The sequence below is a fragment of the Mustela erminea genome, chromosome 10, assembly GCF_009829155.1.
Source record: "Mustela erminea isolate mMusErm1 chromosome 10, mMusErm1.Pri, whole genome shotgun sequence".
Taxonomy (NCBI): Eukaryota; Metazoa; Chordata; class Mammalia; order Carnivora; family Mustelidae; genus Mustela; species Mustela erminea.
Genome location: NC_045623.1, coordinates 109,388,578 through 109,399,655, shown reverse-complemented (window position 1 = coordinate 109,399,655; position 11,078 = coordinate 109,388,578). Strand labels below are relative to the sequence as shown.

General features: G+C 57.4%; 1 protein-coding gene across 1 annotated transcript; it reads right to left on the bottom strand.

The window, feature by feature from the left end:
* Positions 1 to 691: 691 nt before the first annotated feature.
* UBE2J2 (ubiquitin conjugating enzyme E2 J2) lies at positions 692 to 11,078 on the bottom strand. The gene is given in 8 exon segments (XM_032301559.1): positions 692 to 1,307; positions 1,922 to 2,002; positions 2,674 to 2,739; positions 2,741 to 2,813; positions 2,893 to 2,995; positions 7,828 to 7,868; positions 10,615 to 10,744; positions 10,915 to 11,078. Coding segments are annotated over 6 exon segments (624 nt in total). The 5' UTR covers positions 7,844 to 7,868; positions 10,615 to 10,744; positions 10,915 to 11,078; the 3' UTR covers positions 692 to 1,022.

Here is an 11,078-nt window from a genome sequence, read left to right as displayed (position 1 = left end):
CCGAGGAGCTGTGTCCAGCCCGCCGGCCCCGTCCTTCCTGGGATGCCCAGTCCATGTGTGGCCTTCCAGGGCAGAGCCCACACCGGACACGGGTCAGCTGCGGGAAGAACACGGGAGCCTACCTTTAAGGTAAAGCACACATCTGGACCAAGTGTGAGGGGAGCCCTGAGGTGCACAGAACCTGCCTGTCAGGTGTGGACCCCGGGGGGCTGCTGGGGGTCAGAGGAAATGTCCTGCGGGCACTGGGAGCCTGGAGGTGGCCACGGGAGGCCCGGCCTGGCACGGGTGTGGAGGCCAGGGCAGGAGGAGGGTGAAGGGAAGGCGGCCTTAGGGACCACGCGGGACATGGTGGCTCTTCAAGGAAGGGGTGCCACCTTGTGGTCAGAAAGCAAGTGGACGCTGAATTTCAACTTCACCAAAACGAAGAACCCACTCTGCGAGGAAGGACGGCTTCTTTCCAACGAACACAAACACATTTCAAATGCTGAGGCCCAAAGCCCCACATCTCCTGGCCCCCATCTGTGGCTGCCCCTGGCCAGCCCCTGGGCCCCACGGCCAGGCCCCCTGCCCCTGCCAGCCGGGCGCAGCTGTGGGAACTGCTCCTGCCTGGTGAGCCAGGGCTCCACTGGACCAAGAATGCACGCAGAGTATTTGATAATCGAGTTTTGTATTTTTAAGTGACCAAACCTAATAAAATGAAAAACAGGTTTACTAAAACAGGTCCAAAAGACGATACAGGAGATAAGCTATAAAACCAAAGCATGAGGCCCCTCCTCCTCGGCACCCAAGCTCCATGGTCCCCAACAGACCCCAGAGTGAGGACAGGGAGCTGAGAATCTTGCATCTCCTCTAAATCTCAATGACACACTTTGGTTTCTGTTTTCCTTTTCAAGGTTTTAAAAAGCTACCCCAGGAGTCAGGCAGGTCCACCCCGCGCTTGGCGGCACGTTCAGCCAGCCCGTGGCACGCTCGGGCCCAGTGTCCCTCGTTTTTGACCACTTCTGCCAGCCGTGGCACGTGGCTCACTCCTGCGCTATGCTTCTCAGCACGTACTTGACCGTGTAGGCAAAAGCCGCAAACCCAACTATAACAAACAAGTTCGCCAGGGCGCCGCCCAGGAGTCCGTGGTGCCGGTTGGCCTGCTGGAGCCCCGCGAGGTGTGGCCCAGCCCCTGGCGCGTGCCCATTGAGGAGCTGAAGCCCGTTCTGACCATGGTGTGTTTCCCCATCTGGAACCACATCTGGTAAGGGGAGAGCCTGGGGTCGGCTACTGAGTTCATCTTGGGCTTTCTGTTTTTGTTTGATTTCCTAAGATAAAAACAGAAAAAAACAAGGGTTGTTCTGAACAAACAAACAAATTCCTTTAGAACTAGGGATCATTCTAAGATCCACCCGTGGGTGGAAGACCTGTGGGGCCTGCGGTCGCTGGCCCCACGTGCTCAAGCCTGACACCCACCCCCGGAGGTGGGGGCTGCTGCTAACCTGTTTACAGAAGAGGGGGTCCAGGGACTTGTCAAAGTCGCCAAGCCTGCACCTCGCAGGGCCTAGACTGAGTCAGTCCAAGCGACACAGGATCACCGGGACCTCGACCTTAATGCGGCTCACCCTGCCCCTCCTGGCCAAGGGCCCTCCCTGTGGCTCAGCCGCCCACCCGAGGAGCTCTGCGTCCTGACGTCCTTCCCTTTCCCTGGCCCCCCCAGCTCCAACCCCACCACATCCAAGCCCCCAGCTCCCTGGGCACCCTGAGAGGGGCAGGGCTGTACCCGCCCATTAGCTCCTACAGGCGCACGTGGGAACCAGTGCTGTCCACGCAGTCCACGTGCAGCCCAGGGACCCAGAGCAGCACGGTCTTCTCTGGGGAAGACTGGGACATGAAATGCTCCTGACAAGGGGGAGCAAATCGGAGCTGGCCTGGCCCTTACCTCCACAACTTCAGGGAATAATTCACAAAAGACTTTGTCTTTCAAATTAAATGCTAAACTTTGTGCAGCCAGTTGTCTTTTCTAAGAAGAAAGAGAACGGAAATATCAGCCCAAAGACTAATTTCAATTCTTTCAAATTCTAAATTAATTTCAATTTTTTCAAATTTTATTTCATCCTCAAAAGCTACGGTCTTCTTGTGGTTGAAAGCACCCAATAAACTCGGTCTTCAGAATAAACTAACTCTGTCTTATGAAAATGCATGCATCTTTCCATTATCATCAACTAATAACTTTAACTCCTACTTAGACGAGAGAAAAATAGGGGCGCGTGGGGGGCTCAGTGGGTGACACCTCTGCCTTTGGCTCAGGTCATAATCCCGGGGTCCTGGGATCAAGCCCCACGTCGGGCTCTCTGCTCAGTGAGGAGCCTGCTTCCACCCCCCCACCCCCGCCTGCCTCTGCCTGCTTGTGATCTCCGTCTGTCCAATAAATAAGTAAAATATTTTTAATAAATAAATAAATAAATAAATAAATTTTAAAAGCGGAAAAATAAAAACCTGGTAACAAGGACTCGATACCTTGCTATCCATGGCCGGGGCTGCACAGCCGCCCCTTCTGCCCCCCGCCCCCAGGCCCCTGAGGAAGCTTGGCCTGTTCTTCCCACTGCGGAGGAGAACAAGGAGCCCCAGAGCAGGGAGTCTCCGCAGTGTCTGGGGAGCCCCCGACACGTGGCCGCGCCCTCCACCCCTCACCGTGAAGTCCGACGTCTCTATGCTGCCCAGGGTGGGGCCCTTCTCCACCATGAAGCTCAGGAGCCCCCGTCAGGATGGTGGAGACGGACCAGGCCGGGTTCCACGTGTCTGGGTGGAAATCCGTGATGGAAAGACACAGCCTGCAAAACAGGGACCCACTCAACAGAGCTCCCCCCAACCCTGACCTCACTCGATACTGGAGAAACAGGAATGCCTTACCTGGTATTGCACTTAAATCTTCCATTGGGCGTGATCATATAAATACTAGGAGGTTTAAAGGGAAATTCTCTGGGAAAAACTAGTTTTCCATGATAGTAGCCACCTGTATCAAAACAGAAAGAGCCTGTCATGGTTCACAGTGCAGCTCCTGCGGGGACACACGGCTCACACCCAGCCCCATGCCAGCCCTGAGACTGGCATCACTGCCCGCGGCCTCCCAGCCCAGCCCAGCCGCTCTGCCCCATCTCTGTGCCCACCAGCGGACCGCCCCGGGAACACAAGAGTTTTGCCGGAGGTCTCACTCCAAAGGAGGGGCTCATGACCAAAACTCAGGAGCAGCCTTGCCCATACGACTACCACACAAACCCTGCTCAGCCCTCCTATGCCCACCTCTCACCCAGAGCACGGCACCAGAAGAGAAGTTGTACTGGGATCCTCAGTGGCCCCCTCCTGCCGCCCTTCCCAGCATGACAGCCGAGGTCACCCCATCTCTCCTCCTCCGCTAAGCTACACCCAGCAATAAACACAACTGCCATCATTTCTCCCACCGTAGAAACACGAAACTCTGGCCACCACCCCTCCAACTCCTGCCAATCGCTCACTCTCCTTTCTGGAAAACCCCCAGACAGCGACGCCCAAGGCCACCCTGGCGAGGCCCCTGCTCCCACCGCGATCCCCCAAACCTCGAGACCCCCCAGACTTCCCCTCCCACCTCGAGTCCCGCCCTGGCCTGGCTGCCCCATTCTCACTCCACCCCCTAAGCGCAACCCACTGGCTCCTTTGGTGCCCTCCCTGACCACTCTCCCTTCTGGGGTGTCACGTCTCCTGTGACATGAGGATGCGATCGTCCGTGTCCTGCCAGCACTCCACACGGGCCTCTGGGGATCCTCCCACTCTCCAGACCCATGGCCTGAACATCCAGGCAACACTGTTCAGAGGAGTCTGAGACAGAATCTGGCTCTTCTCCCCAAAGAGCAGTGCCAACCTCTTCACCGTGCAGACTGAGCTCTGGGAAGACCCACGGCCAGACCTGCCCCCCTGCCCCCGGCCCAGCGGCCATTCCACACCGACTCCAACAGCAAATCCTGTTGGCCACACCTTCCAACTGATCCAGACCAACACTCTGGGGGACCCTGCTAGCCTCATGGCCTTCACCCCACCCCCTCAGCTCCCAGACCCACTGCCCCAGCCTACCGGAGGCCTCACACCCTCCTCTCAGGGCCACACCTGGGAGCCTGCTGGAAATGCAGAGCCCTGGGCCCAGCGCAGCAGGCTAAGTGACGCACGCTGACAGCACACCTGGTGATGTGCGCGCGCACGGAGGCTTCACGCGCTGCATGACCTCCACCTGGGATCCCCGCTGTCCCCAGCACCCTGGGTGTGGTCCCACCTCAAGGACTGGGGCACGCTAGTCCCAAAGAGCCACACATCTCTGCTCCAAGGCCACTCCTGGGTAGGCCCTGCCCACCAGGGCCCTGGCCCCCTCGCGTGAGTGCTGTCTTCCACGCCAGCCTCTGCCGGTGGCGGAGGGATGGCATCAGCCAGTGTCCCTTGTAAGGCCGACCCGCGAGCAGACAAGTCCACTGCTGAGAAACCAACACCATAAATGGCACTCAGGGCACACTCACTCAAATTACTAGGAAACGCCAAACTGGACAACAGCAAGTGATACACACAGGGCTTTTTCCTAAGAGGAAGCAGAAGAGTCGGGCACATCTGAGGCTCAGCTCCCCGGGAGGCGCTGGGAAGACAGGCACTGGCTCGCGGCACAACCGCACAGCCGCCGGGAAGATGGGATCCTCAGTACCTGCGCCAGCCCCGCACCCGTACCTCCGTCGTGCACTGGAGGAAAGCCAGGTGAAGACCTTCCACCGAGGGGAGCGCTCCGGGCAGGAGCCGGGCAGAGAGGCAACCACACAGGGAGCAAACTGCAGGAGCAAACGGCAGGTCGCGATACACGGGCAGGCGGCGCGTGAGGGGCCGCCGAAGCCCTCGGGCCTCCGCCTCTCGGCGTGGAGGTGTGCCCCGCACACAGGAGGCGAACGCCGGTGGGTCTGTGCTGAGGGGGCCCGGAGGGCTTGGTGTGAGAGGGGAAGAGGCAAAGCAGGGCCCGCAGGACAGAGCCTCGCCCGGAGGTCAAGCCCTCAGGCAGCGCACGGGAGCAGTGCCAGGCCGGCCGCTCCCACATCCTTCACTCCCAGCGTCCACAGGGGACGGCGTGAGGAGCACAGCCTCGGCCGAGCGCTGGGGACAGAAACTGCGGAGAGCGCTGTGGCCCTCGGAGGCGCCGCGGAGAGCGCGCAGCACGCCGCCGCCTTCCTCCACCGAACTGCTGTTGCAACTAAGTGGAAAAAGAGAAAAAACCCACTGGCCACAAATGTGCCGGCCCGTTCCTGGGTTCTCTGCTCTGTCCCAGGGACCCGCACCCCCACCCTTCCCTCCGGTCGGCTCGCTGAGGCTGCGCAGTCTGCAGATGAAGCAGAGCGACTCCTCCGGCTCGCTCCTGCTCTAGCTACTCCCGACCCTCTGCCTTTCCGTGTACGTTTTAGGAACAAAGCTCGCAGGTCAAGTTTGTGTGTGCCCACAGAACACCTTCGTCACAACTCTGCCCGGATCGTGCAAGATCTACAGATGGCTTCAGGGAGAACCCTCCGCGGCACCCGCGCTAGCGGGGGCGGCTTCTGAGCTGCGAGGGTCGGTAGGCCTGGGGTTTCGCCAGGGCAAGCACAGTCGTGGAGTCCAGAGGCCAGCCAGTGCCGAGCCGAGCAGACATGGACAGGGAGAGGAGCCGCGAGAGGCCGGGAAGGAAGGGTCAGGACATCCAGAAGTCAGAGCAGAAGCAAGTGAGGAGGAAGCCAGCGTCCGCACCACTGGAGTCCACAGAACCCCAGGCACTGAGGCCTGAGGTCTGTCCCCTGGACTGGCAGTTCACAGGGGTCCCTTCTTAACCAAAAGAGCAGCAAGCACAGGGCAGGCCTTAAGCTGTCGAGTGTAGCCCTGAGCTGAGGGGATGGACAGACGCGGAGGAGGGCCGAGCAGGGAGAGGAGGCCGAGCAGGGGAGGGAGGAGGGAGAAGGAAGGGGGAGGAGAAGCGGCAGGACAAGCTCTGGGTCTGAAGGGCATCTTGCTGGCAGCCCGAGGGCCAGAGCCAGCAGGCGAACACTCAGGGGAGTACTAGACACAAGGAAGCACTGGTGACCAGCGCTGGGTCTGGAAAGAGGGCGCCTCCTTCTGCCACAGAGACAGGAGGACCCCCCTGCCGGCCAGGGCCTGGGGATCAGCGGGTCTCCTGGCGTCCCCGCCGTGCATGCCTTCACCCGGGGGTGCCCTCTCCTCTCCCCGCTGCCTCCACTCCCATCCAGGCGCACTTCCGCCAGCAACAGGCCTGGACACAAAATTAATAACATTTACTACTTATTTGGAAAATAATAAAACTACAAAAAAAAACAAAAAACCTTAAAAATCAGGCACAATGCCCCTTGGCAGAGAGAAAACACATTCACTCCTAGTGTGTTAGAAAACACATGTTTAGGGACGCCGGGGTGGCTCAGTGGGTTAAAGCCTCTGCCTTTGGCTCGGGTCATGATCCCAGGGTCCTGGGATCGAGCCCCGCATCGGGCTCTCTGCTCGGCCCCTCCCCCTGCCGACTCTGCCTGCTTGTGATCTCTGTCCGTCAAACACATACATAAATAAATAAATCTTTAGAAACACACGTTTAACAACCATTCTAACGTGATCTGTCCAGATGGCCTGAAGCCCATCTTTTGCTGCATTTCTAGACCCCCCCTGCAAGCCCACCAAGGCCACACGCTGCTGCCGGTCATTTGGGCAGGCCCCACCATAACACTGTGAACCCCCCCACCCTGCAGACGGCTTCGGCCCCCCACAGGGACACACGTGCCGGTGCCAGGGACTCCCACACCAAAGGAGAGTCTTCGTAAGGCTGGGGACACACGCGCCAAACCTCCAGTGGCCAGACTCTTTTCTACTGAAATCTTATGCAAGATCTACATCCCATGTGGATGTAGATGTCGCCTGAAGCAAGGACCCAGTGGCTAGAGAGCTGAAGGTGCTGCCCACCCAGCCACAGCTCTGCCCTGGGCTTGCCCTGCCATGGCCCATCTCTCCCGCGGCCTAAACCAAGGCTGGTGCCAGGCTCCCTGCGGCCCCCGACGTGCTGACTAATCCCAGGTCTACTTTGTAAATGACACCAGACGACCCTGGGGTGGCATCAGCGGATGGGCCTCAACAGCAAGTAGGAGGGCAGAGGTGGTCGGCTGACCCAGAGCAGACCCTAAGCCTCAGTGTCCCATCCACAAAGGGGCCCAAAACTGGGCTTAGAGGGCTCAGCAGAGTGAGAGCTCCATAATTACACCTTTCCTCCCTCGGGACAATATTCCACGTTGGTCTGACCAAATCCCAGGAGAAGCTGGCCATGCTGTCCTGCTCACCAGGTCTGTCTTCCAGCTCTGATCCACTGATGGGAAAGGCCGGGTAAACCCCGGTCCCTTACAGGACAGCTTCCAAAGGACCGAACACAACGGCAAAAAACCAAACACTTCTTGGACCTGGAGAAAACGCTGGGATGGAGTCCAAGGAAGTCCAATCTCACTCGTGCACATCCAAAATAGGGCGTGATTCACAAATACCAAGTGTCTGACAGGTGAAGTCTATCAGATGGTAACAGTGGGCAACCTGGGGAGCTCAGTCATTAAGCATCTGCCTTCAGCTCAGGTCAGGATCCCTGGGTCCTGGGATCGAGCCCCCACATTGGGGGGTCCCTGCTCAGCAGGAAGCCTGTTTCTCCCTCTCCCACTCCCCCGCGTGTGTTCCCTCTCTCGCTGTCTCTCTCTGTGTCAAATAAATAAATAAAATCCTAAGGGGCAGGGGGAGGTAAAACGGCCTGTTGTTCTTCTCCAATCAGATCAGACTTACCTTCATACGGAGTCATCTCTGGGCCTCGGACCACATAGTGCCTGAGGGAGAGAAGAAAATCAGCGGGCTCCGGGATGGCAACTTCTCCAAACCTGGAGTCACTCCAAGGCTGGGCTTTGTAGGGTCCCGTGAAAACCTGATACTCAACAATACTCACAATCGGTAGATGAATTTGTACTGCAGACACTTTAGTCACTTTGTAACAGAACCCTGAAAGCGCTATCTTGTGAGTTTTCCACAAAATACTTCTGTGTCTACAGCATGCAAGGAAGAACTCCTCTCTAACAGTTACAGCCAAATGAAAAGGTTTCCAACGTTACGTCACATTCATTCTCGAGGTGTACCTGGAAACTTGCATTTCCAGGGAAACTTGTGCACCCAAATGTTGTGAAGCAGGCCAAGCAGGGGACAGCTGGTGACAGGAGTTGGCTGTGTGTCTCCCCGTGTTTGCTGTTCCTGTTCTGGGAGAACTACACACCACCTCAGAGCAGCTGTCCTGTAGCAGGAGGAACAGGCACAGCCCACAACCGTCACTGAAGTCCCCGCACAGAGCCAAGCCCAGGCTGGGCCCACGGGCCTCAGACCAAAAGCAGCCACACGCACAGACCCCACTCTCCCACACAAACACAGAGCTCCAGCTGTAGGTCAAGAGGTGTTTGGACTTAAGGGTTTTCAAACAAAACAGAAAAGAACAAAGGAGAACGTAGAACCGACCCAGAAACGCACAAGCACACACGACTGTTAACACTTTCGATTACCACCCCTTCCCACAAACACCACGTTAACGCCGTGGGCCGTACAACACCTGCTATCTGCTCGCTGATACGTTTTACTCCCGGAACAGTCATCGGTGTTCGCTGACCAGGAACAACCCTGAGAGCTAAGCACGTGAGCCACCCAGGAACACGGCCGTACTCTGTCACTGCCCAGGCCTGGCGCCCCGTTCAAGAACACAGGGTAGGGGCAACAAGCAAGTGTGGGGAACCCAGCACCCTGAGCAGCAGAGCAGGGGATGCCCAGGGCTGGGCAGGAGAGCCCAACCAGCGGGCCTGACATGGCTATCCTCGGCCAGCTCTGGGAACTGGATTCTGGAGTGGGAGAAGGTCTCAGCACCCCAACTAAATGATCTGGGCTAAAAAGAGGATCCATGCCAAAAGGAAGCCTGCCTCCCAGCTGGGAGTCTGGAAACACTGGAGGTGCCAGGCAGAGGTGCCTACATGACCTACTCCCCCTGGAAATCCCAAAGCCCTGGATCTCAACAGGCTTCCCTGGTGGACAGAACCTCAAATGTGTTGCCACAGCAAGTCTGTGAGAGCCCACGGGGATGGCAAGCTTGTCCTTGGCCTCCTACGGATTTCTGCCTCCAGTGCCTTTTCCAAGTGCCGACTTTGCTCCTTTGTTCTCTGTAAGAAACCCTAGCAGCAGCTGCTCCTCGTGAGTGCTGAGCCCGGGGACCTGAACTCACGGGCAGGAAGAGGCTCCCCAAACAAAGAGGACATCCCTGCAACGGCCATGGAACCCGTCCCTCTGTGGGCCGACTCTGTAAGCGGCGCCACGTGGTTTTTGTGGCCTGGGGGCGGGGAGAGCGCTGCTGTGAGCCTGAAGCCTCACCCACACGAGCCCCCTCACCCTGAGAGCCTTCCCCTCACCTCTCAGAGCCCTTCTAAGCTGAGGAAGGCGGATCCAGAACCCTGAAAACTACCTGCCCAGTCGGAAAAGGATTTCTTTTTAACTCTGTTCGATTGTTTCCTCTGGATTCAAGAAACTTAAAAAATACTTCCTTTTTTTTTTAAATGGGCTCCACGCTGCAACGAATTTTTAACCCTGAGATCCAGACCTGAGCTGAGACTAGCCAGCTTAACCAGCTGAGCCATTCAAATGCCCCTCAGAGACACTTTCTGAGATCAAAACACAAAATCCCTTTCAAGCAGGGGTGCCTCGGCAGCTCAGCTAACCATCGGACTCTTGGTCTCAGCTCAAGCCATGAGCTCAGGTTGCGGGACCTAGTGGCACCATCGGGCTTCGGGCTCAACGGAAGGCCTGCTCAGCGCTCCTCCCCTCCCTGCTCTTCCCACTGGCACGTACACGCGCTCTCTCTCAAATAAACAAGTAAGATTTTAAAAAAGAAATACCCTCCAAACAGAAAATGCTTACTACTTGGGCCCTACACTTGACTTCCCACAAAATCAGCAACGCCCCTGGTACGGGCAGCGTGTCTGGAGAAGCAGGTAGGTTCCCAAGGCCACACTTGAACACAGCCAAAGAGTCACTACGAAACAAGTGTCCATGAGGTACGGAGCCCGTCTCATCAGCCCAATGGCTTCCCAGGCCAGTGCCAGGTGCGGAGGTATCAGGACGCCTGACCCTTTGTCACAAACTCTCCAAGGCAGGACAGGCCACTTCACAGCACCAACAAGCAAAGAGCAGAGAAGAAGAGTCTAGAAATGTAGCTTCTCCACCAACACCTGTGAGACCGATACACTCCAACCTCTGCTGTGGATCCCACAAACCAGCACCCCCACCGCCCCCACCCCACCAAACAGTGCTCTCCAGAACTCTCTCTCCAGCCCCAGAGTGCAGGGGTGAAGGAAGACCCCATTGCAGGCCAGCTGCCACCTATCACGAAGACAACCAGGACACATCCGCAGGCCTCTGTCTGCTCACATCTAAAAAAGGTGCAGATGCACCTTGCCCAGTGCCATGGCGAAGCACGAAAGCCACCCAGGCAAGCCGGCGGAGAACCCAGGTGACAGTCAGTGTGAGGAGAGTGGCAGTCCAGAGCCTTACCATTCAGAATGTTGGAAGGAGGGGCTCTGCACAGATGTAAGGCACCGGGTCCTTCTTAATCCGAAGAGTAGTCCTGTTTCAGCCGCTGGGTCGCTGTTGTTGGAGCTCTTTTATTGCTGTTGCTGCTCATCTGTGGAAAACAAACACTTCTGCTCACAAAGGAAAGGGCGCACCACGGCCCTCCTCACCCAGACGGCTTCAGCAGTGCCCCCCTTTGCTCCCGTCTCCGCAGCCCAGCAGCAAGCCAAGTTAATCCCAGCCGCCCAGAAGCCGGGCTGCGGGCTGTCCTGACTTGCTCACCCACTCAGACGCCTGCAGGACCGGCAGAGTCTCCTTTTCCATCTGCCCCGCCACAACCTTCGTTTATGTAACATCAGATGCAAAGATTAAGGGGAAAAAAGAGAAACCCAAAGCCTCACTCCTGTCATCAAAGAACCAAAACGGGAAGAAAAATATCTGATTTA